Genomic DNA, 18,427 nt, shown 5'->3' on the forward strand with positions numbered 1-18,427 from the left:
AATTCGAGAGCTAATTTAATTAATTATTGTTTTACACTTTTTATCTGTGTCAATACAGGTCATAAAAAATGTCAGACACTAGTTGCCAGGTCATTTTAAGTACCTAAGTATTATCATTACAAAAATATTTTCAATAGATATGAGGCAATTATAACCAGACTTCAAACAGGAAATGACGGTCTATAGTAAAATGGATATTTTAACATCTTCGAAGATGATGATTGATTGGTAATTAAAAATTTCATCGATATTTAAGTATTATCACATCATTAAAACTAAAATTTAATCGAGTCAATTATTCAAGATATTTTTTTACACTTTTTTTGATTCGATCAAGTTTCCTAAAAGTCAATGATGTGGGTTTGATCAAACATCCCGATGTTTGCTATTTTACTCCAAAATAATGCTACGACCATATTACTCAATTCGAACGTTATCAAGCAATTCAAAAAGGCCTAGATCCTAATAATCAGTCCTTGTACGGCAATCATATCATGTAGAACTTAAAAAAGTCTTTAAAACAATGGTTTGTTTAATAAAAAAAAAGTAAAGTAGTCTGACCTACATTTCAAAAATCATTGATATGAGGTTTGTAAGTTTATTTTATCGTATTCAAACATTTAACAAGGACATGTACGACAAAAAAATCTTAATAATAATGTTTCTAATTTTAAATACAATAGCTCGTCAAGGTTTTGGTCCAACCGATCAAGAATGGGGCTATGTAACGGTACGAGATGGTGCCCACATGTTCTGGTGGCTTCACTATACCACCGCAACCACCCAACCAACTGAAAAACCTTTGATCATTTGGTTGCAAGGAGGACCTGGTGGTTCATCTACCGAGTGAGTGGATTTATCATTTTAACTGTTTTTACTTTACATTTTGTCGTAATAGGTATGGAAACTTTGAAGAACTCGGTCCATTGGACCGAGACCTGACACCAAGAAATTACACTTGGGTCCAGTACGCCAATGTAATGTTTGTGGACAACCCTGTAGGTACGGGGTTTAGTTACGTCGATGAAAATCAATATGCAACCACCAATCAACAAATTGCCGCGGATTTTGTGGTGATGCTGCAAAGTTTTTATAACGTTTTTCCTGAATTTGAGACTGTTCCTTTATACATTTTCTCCGAGTCTTACGGTGGAAAAATGACCGCTGAAATAGCTTTGAATTTAGATCAGGTTAGATGCTTTTTACTAGCTAATTAAAGATAAAATTTTGTTAGAGCTTTTCCTATATTACCAGGCTATCAAAAATGGACAAATCAAAAGCAACTTTAAAGGAATTGGACTGGGAGATTCTTGGATATCACCTATTGATTCCTGTCTCACTTGGGCACCTTACTTGTACTCACAGGTTTCTGTTCATGTATTTTAATATGTAATACAAAACCAACCTTCAATAATGTAGGGATTTCTGGATACGCAACAATACGAAAAACTTAAAGCTGAAGTTTTTAATTTAACGGAATTGGTAGATCAAGAAAAATGGGCAGAAGCCACGGACGCTTGGGGAAATCTGGAAAACGCCATATCAACTTACGCTGGTGGTGTTGATTTCTACAATATTCTTACTGTTCGGTCGAACCAACAGATTTTAACCTCTAACTTAATGCAACCAGCAGGTAGTTTTAAAATATACTTATCACTTACTGACTAGACTGAATTATTTGCAGTACTGGCTAGTGACGAAAGTATAATGAACACTTTGGTTGGACCAGCGTTGAACTTAACCCAAAAATGGGGTCTTCAGTCTGATCAAGTTTTTACTGCTTTAACTGAAGACTTTATGAAGCCAGTTACTGAAGTAGTTGAACGACTTTTAAATGAAACTGATATTACTGTAGCCGTTTACAATGGACAATTAGATTTAATTGTAGATACCCCCGGTATTTTTAGTATCACAATTTGAATCTTTATAATAACTCGAGTTGTTGCAGGTACAATTGAATGGGTAGACCGGTTAAGATTTGAGGAAAAATCGTCTTGGACGTCTGCAATGAAAGAACCATTTACAGTAGACGGCGTTTACGAGGGTTTTGAAAAAACTGCTGGTAACTTGCAATTTTATTGGGTTCTGAGGGCTGGACATATGGTATAATGTCACTTTATAGTCACAGTGAATATATTTCATTAAGGTTCAATTTCAGGTGCCAAAAGACAATCCTAATGGAATGTTATACATATTAAAAAAGGTGACAGAAAATTTTAAAGTTTAGTTTATGAAAAATGTTTATTGTCGAAGATAAAATAAAATCTTAAACGAATTGAATTATTGGTAATTTTGACGGGCATAAAAGTAAGGAGAAGGTGGAATTTGGTTGCCTTTATTGAGTTGTGAATTGTGATGTTGGTAGTAATGAGCATAAAAGAACAAATCTATTAGGTTTATATCTAAAGATTTTGGTGCCACATTGAAGCATTTTGAGTTCAAAAAAAACAAAGTCTCGCTTTTTACTCATGTAACAAACCTCATTTTTGTGAGTAATAACTTACTATTTTCAATGTTTAGAGCGCATTGTAATAACACCGTTAAAGAAAAGCGGTATTTTCACTTGCTGCTCGTTTCTAGTCATGGCAATGGAAAAGCGTCGCGACGGTTCGGGTCGTCGGGTTAGCCAATGGTCAATGTAAACAGTTATAAGTTAAACCCTGGCAGTATAGGGTGGCTCGTAAGGTCGGCAAGTGGAAATTTAGGGTCGATGTGGTGCGTTTAAAATGTCCCAAGGTGAAAGCAATTTATCATTCAATCGTCATCGATAACGATCGTGTATTAAACAGATAACAATACAAGGTAAGTGAACATTTAGCTTTCTAAGTATAATTAAAACTAAAAATTTGATTGTTAAAAAATTATTACTATGTAAAATTCTACGTTACGGTCCTGAAATCATAACTTATTAACAGATTTGCTGACGCATTTTCATGGTCACATAGTTTGAAATACCCAACCACTTTTCTATATAATATTATATTTTCATAACTCGTGATTGTATGACACACCGTTATTATTTAAAAAAAAAATGTTTAAACTGCCCATAAAAAGTAGACTAACGATAGCCGGTTTTTGTTTAGGTTATTATTTGTAACATTTTTATTCTAATTTACATTCTTTCGTGCAACAGAGGCAAATAATGCGTCCTAGTGACCTCAATTGATTTCGTATTGTATTACCTTTTTTTACTAGCAGTGTTATTCCATATTCACTGAACATTTCCGGTAATAAGGCAATTGACATCATTCACACGGTTATTGATTGGTTCTAAGTATAAAAGCCTGAATTTAGTGGTTGAAACGAGAAGCATCTTAACGAACAAAAGTGAAAATCGATAAAATATTCCTTCTAGCTGTTATATTTCAAGAATATCCTTGGCCTTGAACTTGAACAGTAATTGTCACTGTATGTGTTACAACAATCATCAAAGTAAGTGAAAAATGGGTTTGAACTCGATATTTTTCATTGTGTGATATTCAAGCAAGACCTAGTTTAAGACGTCGACCTACTAATGTAAATTGACTTGGCCGGCCAGGAAACAGGTCATATTCTTTACCTCATTATGGTTTGTTTATTTTTCAAACAATTATAAAACTTGCAGGGTAGATAATAGAATAATATCAAGGTCGGATAAATGGTTCCTAGAAAAATGAAAAGGTGCGGTTTTTCATCGATATTAACACGCAACTCTAATGAATATTATTCATAATGAAATCTTGAAATTCATCGAAATTTGACTAGTTCACGCATATAAATAGCTCAGTATTTTTCAAACACTTTGGACTGTATTGCTTTTATTATTGTATATGACAAAAAGAAGTAGTGATGTTGCATAAAAGAGATGGAAAATCTATCTTACGAAAGCCATAGTACCTATCTTTCACCAAAAGGCGTAAACTGAATGGTTTAGGACCAATAACACTGAAAAAGAGTAACAAAATATAAAAATTCCTATTTTGAGGGCAGGTGTTTTATTTAGCCCTATTTGGTACACCAGCAGTTAATAAAAGTTCAAAGACCTGTAGTACTCGAAATTTAAATATTAAATCAATTCTTAGAATATTTTAATTTTTAAAATTCAAATCATAACAAACGGCTGTAATATTTTTTAGAAAAAGAGTAAATTAAGTAAATACAACGAAAACTACCACCAAGTTGTTTTCAATTATCATATTGACCGACCTTTGTTCGTTATTAAAGTATTTTGACCCTTAGTAAGGTTCGTGTAAGCTTAAGTGTTTACAATGTTTATTATTAGCTAAAACTATTTTTACCCTCATGGTCATTTTAAAGCGCCCTTCTGTTAGATTATTCAGGGTCATAGATTGCAAAAAGTGCAAAATTAAGTACATCCTTTAACGTTTTATGAACGCAGTAATTCCCAGTATGTAATGTAATGAAATAATGCTATTTTTTTATTAACCAATACAGGATTTTATCATTTTTCCAATTTTTGAAAGGTTAGAATTCTTTCTACAAAAAATTAAAACCAGGTTTAATTCAAAATTCAAAAATACCTAATAATTAAAGAAAAGTAAGTAAAACTTGTCAGAGTATAACAATTTGATATATTGATTATAATTTAATCCACCACAAGTATTTCTGTAGTAATAAAGCTCGTGATGATGCTACTAGATGAAATAGTAAAAGTGTTTAAATTCTAGATGCCTGTTTTAATACAAAGATAAATATAATACAAATAAAACAATATGGCGGAAAACGTCCGAGTTATAGTACGATGTCGTCCCATGAACAGAAGGGAAACGGAGAACAACTGCAAGGTAAATATCAGTTTTGTGTCTTAGAATCTATATTGTAATTTTAAACTAAACTTATTCTACTTGTGTCTAGTGTGTGGTAAAAATTCACAATCCAGCTATAGAAACATGGGATCCTGGAGAAGGTCCAGCATTTCCGAAAACCTTTACTTTTGACTCCACCTACGACCAAGACTCCACTACTGAAACCATTTATAATGATATATGCTATCCTTTAATAGAGGTAAACTTGTTTATATTTTTTGGTTTTTTGGTAACATTGGAATATTTTTAGAGCGTACTCGAAGGTTATAACGCCACCATCTTCGTGTACGGCCAAACTGGTTGTGGCAAGTCCTTTACTATGGAGGGTATCAAATCGGATAACAGTCAAAAAGGAGTTATCTCCAGGGCATTCGAGCATATCTTCGAAGCTATTTCAGTCACAAGTGGAGTGAAATACCTAGCCTTGATCAGTTATTTAGAAATATACAACGAACAAATTAGGTACTTAACGTACAAATTTGTTTAGAATGAAATTGATAACTATTTTTTAACAGAGATTTGTTAGTGCCAAATGACAAACTCACAGCTAGCGTTAATTTAAACCTTAAAGAAACTCCAACAGAGGGTGTCACGGTGCCAGGTTTATCTCTTCATCCAGTGCACAATGCTCAAGAAGCAGAGCATTATCTGAACACTGGTTCCAAGAACCGGATGATTGGTGCCACGTTGATGAACCAAAACAGTTCCAGAAGTCACAGCATTTTCACTATTAGCATCGAACAGTTGAATAACGTCAACAATAACCAGAGTATACGAAAGGGCAAGCTCAATTTAGTGGATCTGGCTGGATCAGAACGACAAACCAAAACCGGAGCCACTGGAGACAGGCTCAAAGAAGCCACTAAAATAAATTTGAGCTTGAGTGCTTTAGGAAATGTTATTTCGGCTTTGGTTGATGGAAAAGCCAGGCATATTCCTTATAGAGACTCAAAACTTACAAGACTATTACAGGTAAATATGTCAGGTTATAAAGGTAGTAATAGAGTAGAATCAAGTAAGTTTTGATAGTAAGATTACCTTTCTTATCTCTATATAGACCTATTTGTCCTTTGAAGGTAGTATCAATAAATATGCTTATTTAAAACGAAACAATAATCAGAACACTTCTAACAACACTAACGATTAAGAAAACATCTTAAAAATGCCTTTTCAGGATTCTCTTGGAGGTAATACTAGGACTTTAATGATTGCCTGTGTCAGTCCAGCTGATCGGGATTACATGGAAACGTTATCAACTTTGAGATATGCGAACAGAGCCAAAAATATTAGCAATAAACCCAAAGTCAATGAGGTAACTATTTTTTTTTGTAACAAACACTATAATTACAAGGAATTTGTAGGACCCTAAAGATACAATTTTAAGACAGTACCAAGAAGAAATTGAAAGACTGAAATCGCTTCTAAACTCCCACCAACAAGATTCGGATAGTTTACAAGTGCTGGACATTACGGACCTAGAGAGTAAAGGACCTCAGTCTAAAATTGGTGAACTGGACGCTCAAAGAGACAAATTGCTACGGGAATATCAAAAGGAAATGGAAAAACTTAGAAATTTACATGAAAGGTGTGAGTTGAACACCAAAATAAAACTGTAGTCTAGTGAGAGAGTTTTTTTAGTGAAAAAAACGAAAAGGAAACGGTTTTGCAACAAATTCACGCTATCAAGGTGGAGTACGAAGAGAATATCAGGAGACTGAATGAAGAAATAAAGACTCATGCAAAGAAAGAGGTGACGTCAAAGGAAGAAATTTTGAAGAGAATACAAGAGTTGAAAAAAACCTTAATAGGTGGGGAAAAGGCTAATGACAAAGAGTTGTCACAACGAAGACTGAAGAAAAAACTAGCTGCAGAACAACGTGCTAGGTGCTCTAATAAAGTAACTTTTAAATTAGAAAAAAATAACTTTTTGAAAATTTCAGCTTATTAGCACATTTACTAGCAAAAATCGACATGGACGAAGATAGACAACTACTTCAAAACCAATACAAAGACATCAGTCAGGAGTTGAATTTAAAGAGCGAACTACTGAGAAAATACCGGTATAAAGTGAAAACGTTAGAAAAAGAGATTAGAGACCTGCAAAGTGAATTTCAACAAGATAGAGAAGACTATTTAGAAACAATAAGAAGGCAAAACAGAAACATCAAACTACTTAACCAAATCAACGAGAAAATTGCCTCAACTTTGAAACGAGACTGTAACTATAGGTAATGACAGGGTACTATGAGGAAAATCAATCAATTTTACATGTTATATCGGGGTTTTAGTGATTTAGAAAACATAAAAGAACAAGCCATCTGGATCGAGGATAGTCAGAAATACAAACTTCCGGATCTGGTGATTCCAAGAACAAAGCTGCCACCAGCAGGTAAAGTTTTTAGAAATTAGTAGCCAAAATTATGTTTTTTTTTATAAAAACCAAACTTAAATCCAAGGTCATCTAAATTATTACTACTGTGGATTTTACTAATTTTTGTACTCTTGACCTTTAAATAAAATATTGAAAAATGTGGAAAAACAATGTTTGTTCTATTGATCGGGACTAATAAACTCGTTTGCAGCAACTTTCTCATGTAAACGTGTTCTCATAAAATTGTTAGAGAGTACTAAACAAATTTGGATTATAAAATTCTCTTCCTGCTATAATGAAATTAACAGGTTTGATGAATTTTAGTAGCAGACGTATTATATTTTCTCCATATTTTTCTAATGATTGTGAATACATTTTTATAACTCTTTAAAGAAGGTTAATGCTATTACAACTGAAAGAAGAATATAATAAAATATTTACTATGTAGGACGTTTTTCGGACATACAAACAGCTCCTGCCAGACTAAACAGCGAAAACTCTCTTAGCAGACAAAACTCACTTGATCAGGTGAAATTTGTATTGTATATTGCGATTGGCTATTGCTCATGGCTGTTTTTGAATTTTCTGAAATTTTTTTCTACCTATAAACTGTCAAAACTGCAAACTGTACGTTTTTTTCAATTTCTTTTGGCACGCCGCTTTATTGCACAGGACAGAACCATGACCGAAAAAATTCTATAAGTGCCAACGCTACCTTAGAGGTAAATATCATCCCTTACAGTTGTTAGACAAAGCACCATAAACACGTAGAATAGTAGATTAGATTGGTGAGTTTATTCAAAACTTTACTCAAAACCTCAATCTTTCAGAAGCCCTCCAAACTTGAATGTCAAGACCTCATTTCCAGCTATTTTCAGCCAGCTTCAAAAAGGGCCAACGAATTGCTGAGCCAAAGTAGCAGACTGGATGCGCAGACTGTTGTCAATACTTGGAAAGGTAACTGGACTTTTAGATTTCTTGTAGCTCATAGTGGCCTGTTAAATCTGGATTACTATACCGAGTAAGAAAAAAGGACCCGCATATTTTTCAGATTTTGTCAAAAACCACAAAACCAAGTCAACTGAAAACTTAAGTGAGAGTTCCACACCTCGAAGTTTTCTCTTCAGTAATAGCACAAAAACTTTGAGCAATCACTGGCTTAATTCAGGTGCAGGTAAAACTATAATAGAACATTTTTTTGTAAAGTTTGGTAAATGAGGGGAATTTTTCCATTCAGAGTCACCATTTACTTCTGAGGGATTGAAAAAACCGTTTAGACTGGAAGCATTACCAGACATAGGAAAAAATGGAAGGAAATCTCAATTAAACACCATGGAACTGCTTTAAGCAATTCCTTACAGTATTTAGCGTCATGATTGATATTTCCCCTGGGCCTCAGATTTACCGCAATTATTTCAATTACCTATAGCTCATAATTATCAATTTATTATTTATTTTAGCTAATAGATTTTTATTTCAGTCCTATTTTATTTACAATTTTACAAAACTCTGTATATATTTTAAGAACATTGTACCTACATATAAGCAAAATTAAAGGATGTAAATGAATGGATGTTACTAATGTTATACAATAAAAAGATTTATGCATATGTAGTTAAATCAAAGTGTGATATTTTGTTATATGAGATAATAATTTTATGAATAAATATTTGGAGAGTTGTCAACTATGTAGTATTAATAACTCACCCTCTCTAATAAAACAAGATTTATTTTTAAAAAAGTCAACAATAAATAATGACAACATTGCATCAAATTCTCATCCACACTTTCACTACAAAACAAGGAATATTTTCAGGACCACTTTATTCTTCCTAAATTTATCACTCTAGTTGTCTAAGCCCAATCCAAACTTTAAGGTGTCAGAATGTTTGGTTGTTTCATCTTGCATTTCTAGTGCCATTTTCTTAAATTGTTCTGCAAGTTCTTGGTTTTTTTCTACTCCATCTCCTTTGGCATACATCTGGCTGACGTTTGCACAACTGTACATATTACCCAATTTACATCCTTCCAAAGCATATTTGAAAGCTTTCTTCATGTTTCGAGGCAGATCAAGGTCTTGCTGGTTGTTTTTTTCACCAACTTTACTACCATTCTTAGCTCCTGCAATGTATAAACCTGACAGGTAATAGCATGCCATGCCATTCTGAGCTGCACAAGACTTCTCTAGTAAACTTGCACCCTAACAGAACATAGGTTAGTGGTACAAAAGGTGAGGAATTAAACAACAAACCTTAATAACATCCTGGCTCACTCCTAATGATTCATTCTGAGTAACTAACAAAACACCCTGATTAAAACAGGAATAAGGCTCTTCAAGGTTGCAACCCTTTTCGAAATAATTGTAGGCCGATTTAAAATCTGACTTTTTGACGCCTTTTCCTGTTAGACAGTAAGCACCATACTTGAGACAACTCTTGGGAAAGCTGTACTCGTCGCAGTTGTTTCTGTATACTTTGGCTGCTTTTTCAAAATCCTTTTTGACGGCATCCAAAAAATCGGCCAACAAATGGCAAACTACGGCAAAAGTAGTTTGAAAAAAACCTTAAATGGGACTGTAAAAATGATGTGGTTTTACCTTCCGGTTTCTTCTCACTGTAACATCCAAACCTGTATTCAATGCCCAGGTTATTCAAGTATTCTTTAACTTCACTTTCGGACTTTAAATCAAAGGCTGACATGTTTTTGATATTAATTTACATTAATAAATTTCACATAATTTATAAAATTTCTTTTTAAAATTAAAATTCAGATGTAACATAACCTAAAAATAGTGAATGACTTTGACAGTTGGTACGAATCTGACAGAAACAGCATACAACAGCAAGACGGCATTTGTTTTGATGTTTTATGGAGTAATAAGAACTGAACCACGTCACGATGACGTAATTTAACAAAACCATAATGGAACCAACTGTCGAATTACGTCATCGTGACGTCAACTCTCTATGCTCGTTCTATAGAGCGTTAAAACGAATCGACTGCGACCTCCTTGAGAGCTAGGAATGTTCTTAGTTGTAGACAAATCGATAAATATGACGACTATCGACTAAATGTTATACAATAACATTGTGTTTTCTTAATACTACTGGTTATTTTTTTATTTATTTTAACGAGATATCACAGCAAGGTTGTGTAAATTTACTTACAAACTCTTCAAAGTTTTCCTATGCGCGACTTAAATCAATTTTTGTTTAAGTAAGATCAGCTTTTATATGAAACTTTGCATCTTCTCTACAGTCACTTGAACAAAAACATCAAAAACTGTCCAACATTGAAGAAATGTGACGTTCCTCTACCATATCCTGTGACTGACTGTCTAATTACGTCACATCCGCATTGACAGATTACTTAAAAAGTTTCCTTCCATCTTTGTTTGACCCATTGATTTCTAGTGGTTTACGGTAGTTAGATTAAAATAAATTAAAATAAATGGGGAGTAAAAAATTAAAACTCACCAAAGGAAAACCAAACAGAGAAACATTGATAAATGTAGACAAAGACAGAAAAGCAATAAAAAGTCCAAGTAGGCAAAAATTTTGCTGCGATGTTGTCAAACGTCTCTCTAAATTCGTCGACTAGATTAATTACACAATTAATTTTGTTACTAGACCATTCCTAATCCTAATTTTGATTTCAGCTTTATTCGGGTTCATGATTTTGAACCGTTCAGGAACTGTTTTCGAACTGATTTGGGCCATTTACATGTACGGGATATGTGTTGAGGTGTACTGATTTACAGCAGTATAATAAAAACTATCGTGCAAATGGTCCAAACCCATGTTCAAAACAGTTCAGAATTAAAAACACGAACAAAGCTAATGTATTTGCCATAAAGTAAAACAACAAAATGTAATAACAAAATTATGTAACTAATTCAGTTGATGCATTCAGATAATCTTCTGGCAACAATGTCCCGATATTTTCGCTTTCTAGATATTTTTTGTTAGGTTTTTTGTCTTTGTCTCGCGCTTGCAATTACCTATGTTTCTCTGTTAGTTACACGCTTTTCCTATGACTAGTTTTAGTTTTATTATCGCACCTGTATTTTGTTTTGGCTTATACATTTGTAAATTTTAACCTCATGGCAGTGAATCAAAAAGTAATTAATTTCAATGTTGTGCTGCATTTTATCCAAATAAAAAAACCATTTCTTAAAGATTTATGACCTAGTCTACCACATATTGCATATTGAAAAAGCTTTATTTCTGCGTAAATCCAGGTCGTTCCTTCGCATTTGTGGCTAAAAATACCGAATTTGTTTTGTTTATAGCAGACTGTCCGTATTAATTTTTTGCGCAGCACAACCGTGTTGACTTGTCTGGTTCGTTTACCAGTAATGAGAGTTTTATAAGAAACTCAAAAAACGTCAATTCCGGGTTGTATACAATACACCAATTTAATTAGGAGAAAGGCTTCGAGGCAATTATTTTAATAAAACATATGCAGTTTTAGTAATAAAAGTGGTTTCCAATAGTGATTAACGAATATTAGTTTGGAAAACATTGAAAAAGTGAACAAAAGTTTATCACACAAAAAGAGAGGAAATTTCGTATTTGGAAAAATGCCAGTAGCCAAAATATTACTTTTGCGCATTCTAAAATTTACTAAAAGAATTTTGATTTTCTATTCCCTGTTGTCTTTCAGGGATAAATGAACCAACACACCCTTTAAATGCAATTATCTCTCTCAACTTCAGACTAAATGGAATATTTAGGTGCAACTTTCTCAGAATTCTAAGACAAAGGAAGAATAAGGTAGTTCTTGATGCAGGTTACCTTTGTAGCACGGGTTTGTTTTAGCACAAAGTGGGCAAAAATAATTAGTTCCCTCACAACGTATAACCCCGTGTATAAATAGACACTTTGTAATGTTTGGACGTAGTTTGACGTAGGAAGTTCATCAGGCGGTGCCAGACTGGATTCCGCTTGAATTTCAGTTCAGCCAGGCGTATTGCGTTGTTTCAAAAATCGGTCTCAAAAACTCAAAAAGTTACTGTATTTCTTGTTAAAAGAAATACTTTGGTTGTATTGAAAGTGTCTGATCAAGTGCTTCAAGCTGGCTTCCACAATTTACATGAAGGTTTGTGAATATATCAATTTTGTCATTTACTGTCCAGTTTTTTATCATCATCAACACACACGTTAATCACTTTTGTAATGAGCACTATAGTGTGTGTGTGTGAAAAGATTTGGCTTTCTTGACTGACACATACAAAATTATCCTCACAGGTAAATTTTTGCAATCCCAATACCATAGCACGCAAAGGTAAATAATGTTTATAATTTTGGGGGAACAAAAGGTTTTCCACGTGAGTTTGACCATGCCAAAACTATTTATACATTTCGCATCGCATTAAGAAATGCATATAACAACAAAAACCGTTTTTTTTTATAAACATTGTGGCAAGAGTCCCCAACAATAAGTGTACTTTACCGGCAAAAAGTAAATAAATAACGCAAAAGTGCTAGCGGATTTGTATATTGACCCATCACCATGTGTTTGGTCTGTTACTATTTCGTATATTTTGGAAGATGCAAAAAGGTGGGTACTTTTATCTCTTTTAAATGGTTGAGTGCAACAAAAATTAATATTTTTCTTTTTGGAAAACTTGGAACTCGTTTTTTGAGTTGGCCGAACAACATCACTTGTTGATTGGCCCACATTTGAAACTAAACACCAGCAAGGTCTCAAAGGTGGTTTTGATGCGATCAAACTTGAACTTTTGTTGTGTGACCTTAGTATTATAAAATTAGGGTTTGTTTATCATTATTCATGTTTGAAATTACATCATTATTAATTTCAGTCCTTTTTTTTTGGCTTTCTGAACACACTTTTTTTTCACAGATTGACCACCTTGTTAAGATGGGAAAAAATTGTAGGTGTTTGAACAGGATATTTGAAATTAACATAGTGGGTGTCATTTGGAGTAATTCCTAATTTTAGAGCTAAAATCTTAGAATAATTTCATACAATTTAAAAACCCGTTAAAACGTATGAAGAGTTTAATCTACTTAATTATATGTATATTAGGAATAGTAATATTAAATAGTACTCTTTCTCTTATGAAAAAATGTTTTTTTTTAGTTTTCCAAGTTTTTTAAAATTTATTTACTCCAGACTCAGCAGAACCATAGGATTTTAAAAAGTGTTTTACTTGTAGATGTGGCTTCAAGAGTGATTTTGTGGGCTTCAGGACTGGCAAAACTTCCAGATAATTCGGAATCTGAAGTTAAAAATATGCTAAGTTGCGTCTAAATTTAGGTTTCGAGTTAATTTTCTCCGAATTCGAAGTCAGGTCAGTTACCTTTTTGGTCTAGGCACATGTCTTTGCTTCTGGATTACTAATGTCCAATGAATGAAAGCTTCAACAATCACCTACTTTACTATTAGATAATTTACTATTAGGTAATATTATATCATTAATCCGGATAATAGGTTTTGGCAAACGCAACAATGTTGCACCAAAAGCTTACAAATGTCAATATAACTTAAAGCTGAATCTACAAATTTCGGAAACCCTTACACTTCTTGCCTATTTAATTTATTCCATATTATATTTTTACTTACAATAATTATTCTAGATTATCCTTAAAGTTAACAGGTTTTTTGTTAGTTCGAAGTTTTTTCATTAAAATCGTCTATTCCGTGTTGCCTTTATCTACTTCCATAATAAGAAAAAGTTTTGATATCAAAGCTAATTTTTTATTTTCTTTCATTCTTTGTCCATATTTTATTATAAAATTTGCATTTTTGTTGCTGCTAGAAACGGGGACCTTTTTCATGTTAAAAAAATAATAATTTTTAACAAAATAATCCCTATACTTCTATGTCGTTCTCTTTTCGAATAGTGTATCAGTTCCAATAGGCTTTCCTCTATCCATGTTAGTTATTATAGTTGGAGGTTGTATACTAAATACTAAATAGCAAGGTAATATTTTCCAATAACTTAAAACAAGATAATCCTCCACCTTGACGAATAAACTTTGAATTTTATGAGATTATCCAACTTTGCATGCATTGTTTACAGATTTGATATTATACGTAAGATAAACATACAATTTCATCATGCAGGCCTTTAATTAATAGTCAGCCCTTTTTATGAAGCTGTAATATCTTTTATTAAGCTACTAAAGTGTATTATCAACTCTTGCAAACTACGAAAAAATATCATTTAATTTAGACGTTAACTAAAACTCGCCTGCAAAATCCTATTTTCAAAACAAAATATAAACTAGAAATCAATCTATTTTAAGACTTTAATGGTTTGTTGGCAAACTTTGCCATCAGCTGTTTTCGAGCCTAATTTTAGTAGACTGGCAAGGTCAGGGCTTCAGAAGGCCATCTTTGTGTCTTCAACTAAAAGATATGCTATACAAAGACCGTATCTTAAATTGTTTAGCATTCAAATGCGTGCGCTCTTTGCTAGAGCAAGACAATTTTGGCGTGCATCCAGAAAGGAAAGTTTTCGTCATTCATCATCGCTTTGTCATCCGTTTCAATCGCGTTGTACAGTGGTTTAATTACAATTGCAAACCTTTTTCAGAATATGCCTACCCGCATATCTTCCAATTCCCTACAAAGGGAACTGGCCGATTCTATCATCCGCATGGTGCCCTTGGATGAAATCAGAATCCTTCTAGCTTGCGGAGCAAAGGTAAATTAATTAACAACTAAAGTTAAGTTAATTAAGTTCGTTTGATTTGTCTGTAGGTCAACGAACCAGTAACTCAAGGTTTAATGCCTTTGCATTATGCGGTATGGCAAAAATACTACGAAGCAGCCCAACTATTGCTAACCAGAGGAGGTGATGTAAACGCCACTGATGAATGTGGCTACAGCCCTTTGCACCTAAGTGCAGAGCATGGTTACGTCGAATTTGTGCGCCTTTTGTTGAAATCCGGAGCCAAAGTGGACCATCGTCCCGAAACCAACGAGGAATTTCCCAAGACGACCCATTGTGACGAACCTTTAAGACTGGCGATTAGAAATAAGCATTTAGACATTGCTCGACTTCTTTTGGAACACGGAGCCGATCCTAACAAACGTTACTTTTTCGGAGCGGAAATTAATCTAGTGAGCGATTTGGACTTTTTGGAGTTGCTATTGACTTTTGGAGCTAATCCAGACAGCAGAGACAGATCCGGCCTTACGCCATTAATGAAAGCAGTACGACAACCTAATGTAAGTTTCAATTTTTCAGTTTCAACCAAACCTAAGCAAAATACACATAGCCTTTAGAAAAAAATACAAACTGCATACAGCAGATTAAGAAAAGCTTTTCTATTTGTTGGCTTTTGCTGAACAACACTTTCACCATTATAGACTGTATTTTTCATCAATTTTCATTCTAAATAATAACTTTAAAATGAGGCTTAAAAAATTCTGCTAAACCCAGCATAATGGATAGTTTTAGAACCAAAAGGTATAAACATTTTATTTATAAATTATGTCTGAAATTGATGAACATATCTGCAAAGTAACCTCGGGAACCTGTATTATAAAACTGTATCTTGTGTTGTAGGGAACTAGTGTTATAGTTATAATTTGCTTTGAAGCAATTTTATAGAAAACCGGGTGGAAAATAAATTTGGTCCATCAAACCTGGTTGAAAAAAAACCTAAATATCCCTTGAACTCAAGTGCTTCAGTAACTCCAAAATGTAGGTTCAACAGGGCATAGCTCCGTTATTTGAGGAGTTACAACAAAAGTGTAAATTAGGTAGCTGTAGGGAATTTCATGTTCGACAAGATTGCTTTAAAGCATTTTTGCCTTAAAGGACCGTTTAAGAGAGACTAGAGGGAACTGTTTAACTCGTCTAGGGATTTGGTTAAATGAAGCAAACCTTATGTGTCTTCAAAGGTTCAAAAGCCGCAAGGACTATATCTGATGAATATGTGGTCTAAAAGATATGATGCTATTTTTTGTGCAAAAATCACGATGATCAATAAACTTGTTCTATGTTGTAATATACTTGTGATTTAAGCAGAATATGGAGGCTGTTTTGCTGCTGCTAAAACACGGTGCCAATGTTAACGCCATGGCTGATCAAAGACACGACTACAGGACTGTAAGTATATGACACAACAAACTTAATGAAAAAAATTATAATAATGATTATTCTTAGGTTCTACATTACGCAGTGCTTTCTGGCAACATCGACATCATAAATTTAATAATCAAACAAGGAGCAAAACTAAACTACGACGAGGATTTCGACCTGGGCAAACCCAGTCCCCTGGACCTGGCCATATTGAAGGGAGATCCGGATATAGTGGAATTGCTTATCAAATCAGGTACGTACGCATTTTCAACTGCCAATTGTTTAAACTTTAATCGAATATTATTTATTAGGAGCAAACGTAAATTGCAGTTCCCCCATTATTGGATCTCCTTTGCACGTTGCATGCGCTGAAGGTATTTCCAATCGCTATGACATCATGACGGTAACATTGCTGGAAATTTCTCGGGGAAAAAATTATTTGTTTTTTTTTAAATTAGATGCTGCTACAATCTGGCGCAAATCCCAATCTCAAAGTTTTCACTGACGATTTTGATCATGGTTCTCAATTAAGGCCAGTATTGGTAGAATACATTGCCAGCAATGAATGTCCTAATCTGGCAGTGATCAGTATGCTAATTAGGCATGGCGCTAGGGTAAGTTTAACAAAAATTAACAACCAAAAAACTTCATAAATTCGTTTCAGGTGGTCATGAAAACCCAATTTCGTGATCCGGCAGGAATGCTGAATTGCCTTCATAACGTCGTTTCCAACGAATCAGTATTCTTCCTTTTGCTGGAGGCATGCGAGGCTTTTGATCCCTGCATGATACGTAGGAACCAAGTGGTGTCACCTACGCAAAAAAGTACCTTGCTCGAGTTAGCCAAATATCCGCTGACATTAAAAAAGCAAATCCGACTCTACATGAGAAAGGCTATGGGATCAAAATTGCTTAATATCGCGGGTCAGTTTGATATACCAACCTGCTTGAAGAAATACCTGTGTTTCGACTACAGTTGAGGCTTCATATTGGAGTCGAACAAGTAATGTTCGGTGATCGATTTGTGATGTTTTTTGTAGGCTTTCTTGCCTATGTCTTTTTTTATTGATAATTGATACTTTTGTCGTATTTTGATTAGTGTAGGCTATAGGCCCGGCTTCTAAAATATCTAATACATTCAAACAGATTGGCAAAAGTAATACTTTTTTTAAACGGAAGCTTGTAGAAGCCAATAGTCAAAGAGAGATGACCACTACTAGTGTGATATTGAATTACTAACACTTTAAAATTAACTAAAATTCTGTCTGATTCCGTTATTAACAGTAAACTTCAAATTTTATAACGTGAATTGTTTATTATAGTTGTAGCTTTCGCTACATAAATCTTGGCTTAATACTTGATAATATTAACTAATAATGCTTGAAAAGTTTTGTAAACTAACTTATTTGTTACAATTTCATTTTGCGCGCTTCTATTTCTCAGTATTAACGTTATAGCTTCCAAAATCGCCCTTAACCCACTATTAATAGCTAATATAACTAATCTGATATCATATTTGCTTACTCAACAGCAAATAAGTTGTATCAAGATTTTTGTTTGTTACTAATTTTTATCCTAAATAACTAAAACCACGTAATGAATTATTTGCTTTGTAACATTCTTTATTGCTATGTGTGTGTTATATTTCAAGTATATATTGCCCAGTAACATATAATATAAACAATGCTAACAGAAAATATCACATTTACATAAACTGGAATGTTAACACTAATAAATAAATTAATTTCTAATAAAATACGTAAAAATTTGTTTGAAGTGTATGCACGTAATAATGTAGACAACACTATAATCTCATAACAAAAGTAGAAACAATAATTAACAAAAAATATTTATTATGGTTTAGCATTGACACTCCTTCTGTACTAACTCCATTGAATCCCCATTTTTTTTTGGTGGTCATCGTAAATTTTTTGGGTCTTAGCCTTAGCAACTCTATAACGATCAACTTTTACAAGACAGGAACTATTCCTACGGAAATGTTGGTATTATTTTTGTGCTGTTAAAGTTTTCTATTAGTAGTTTTGTATATTTGTATACCTAATATTTATATATTTGTACTGTTGAAATATAATATATGAAAATAATTACAAACCGATTTTTTTCGTTATTTTATTAAAAAAACACCGCCCTGATACTGATCAGTACAATCAAATACAAAATTTGATTTGAT

The 18,427-nt window shown here is 33.4% G+C and overlaps 4 protein-coding genes across 17 annotated transcripts; 3 read left to right on the forward strand and 1 right to left on the reverse strand.

Annotated features, from left to right (window-relative positions):
• Positions 1-631: 631 nt before the first annotated feature.
• LOC145726033 (retinoid-inducible serine carboxypeptidase-like) lies at positions 632-2,280 on the forward strand. The gene is made up of 7 exons (XM_081974967.1): positions 632-846; positions 899-1,190; positions 1,255-1,365; positions 1,420-1,633; positions 1,685-1,897; positions 1,949-2,103; positions 2,159-2,280. The coding sequence occupies exons 1-7, from the start codon at positions 632-634 to the stop codon at positions 2,225-2,227; spliced, it is 1,269 nt and encodes a 422-aa protein (XP_081831093.1). The 3' UTR covers positions 2,228-2,280.
• Positions 2,281-2,641: 361 nt separating this feature from the next.
• Positions 2,642-8,735, forward strand: Kif3C (Kinesin family member 3C). Of its 13 annotated transcripts, none has more exons than XM_081975164.1 (14): positions 2,642-2,802; positions 4,668-4,784; positions 4,855-5,004; positions 5,056-5,267; positions 5,321-5,777; positions 5,980-6,117; positions 6,167-6,390; positions 6,444-6,689; positions 6,746-7,033; positions 7,094-7,194; positions 7,625-7,704; positions 8,007-8,133; positions 8,210-8,350; positions 8,414-8,735. In XM_081975164.1, the coding sequence occupies exons 2-14, from the start codon at positions 4,713-4,715 to the stop codon at positions 8,521-8,523; spliced, it is 2,346 nt and encodes a 781-aa protein (XP_081831290.1). In that variant the 5' UTR covers positions 2,642-2,802; positions 4,668-4,712; the 3' UTR covers positions 8,524-8,735. The 13 variants fall into 13 exon arrangements, 9 of the variants coding, with proteins under 9 accessions (XP_081831290.1, XP_081831292.1, XP_081831293.1 ...); XM_081975166.1 differs by having other exon boundaries at positions 8,228-8,350; XM_081975167.1 differs by lacking the exon at positions 7,625-7,704 and adding an exon at positions 7,849-7,898.
• A 152-nt stretch (positions 8,736-8,887) lies between these two features.
• Coa7 (Cytochrome c oxidase assembly factor 7) lies at positions 8,888-9,981 on the reverse strand. Its single transcript, XM_081975197.1, has 3 exons — positions 9,773-9,981; positions 9,428-9,711; positions 8,888-9,376 (listed from the first exon to the last, which is right to left on the reverse strand). The coding sequence occupies exons 1-3, from the start codon at positions 9,873-9,875 to the stop codon at positions 9,023-9,025; spliced, it is 741 nt and encodes a 246-aa protein (XP_081831323.1). The 5' UTR covers positions 9,876-9,981; the 3' UTR covers positions 8,888-9,022.
• A 2,086-nt stretch (positions 9,982-12,067) lies between these two features.
• LOC145726196 (uncharacterized) lies at positions 12,068-18,352 on the forward strand. 2 transcript variants are annotated; one of them, XM_081975186.1, is made up of 8 exons: positions 12,068-12,276; positions 14,741-14,851; positions 14,908-15,378; positions 16,184-16,264; positions 16,322-16,490; positions 16,549-16,640; positions 16,696-16,851; positions 16,902-18,352. In XM_081975186.1, the coding sequence occupies exons 1-8, from the start codon at positions 12,271-12,273 to the stop codon at positions 17,214-17,216; spliced, it is 1,401 nt and encodes a 466-aa protein (XP_081831312.1). In that variant the 5' UTR covers positions 12,068-12,270; the 3' UTR covers positions 17,217-18,352. The 2 variants fall into 2 exon arrangements, with proteins under 2 accessions (XP_081831312.1, XP_081831311.1); XM_081975185.1 differs by lacking the exon at positions 12,068-12,276 and adding an exon at positions 12,560-12,738.
• The last annotated feature ends 75 nt before the right edge of the window (positions 18,353-18,427 follow it).

This window comes from Ips typographus, linkage group LG3 (genome assembly GCF_016097725.1).
Source record: "Ips typographus isolate SLU linkage group LG3, UJ_Ityp_2.0, whole genome shotgun sequence".
Classification (NCBI taxonomy): domain Eukaryota; kingdom Metazoa; phylum Arthropoda; class Insecta; order Coleoptera; family Curculionidae; genus Ips; species Ips typographus.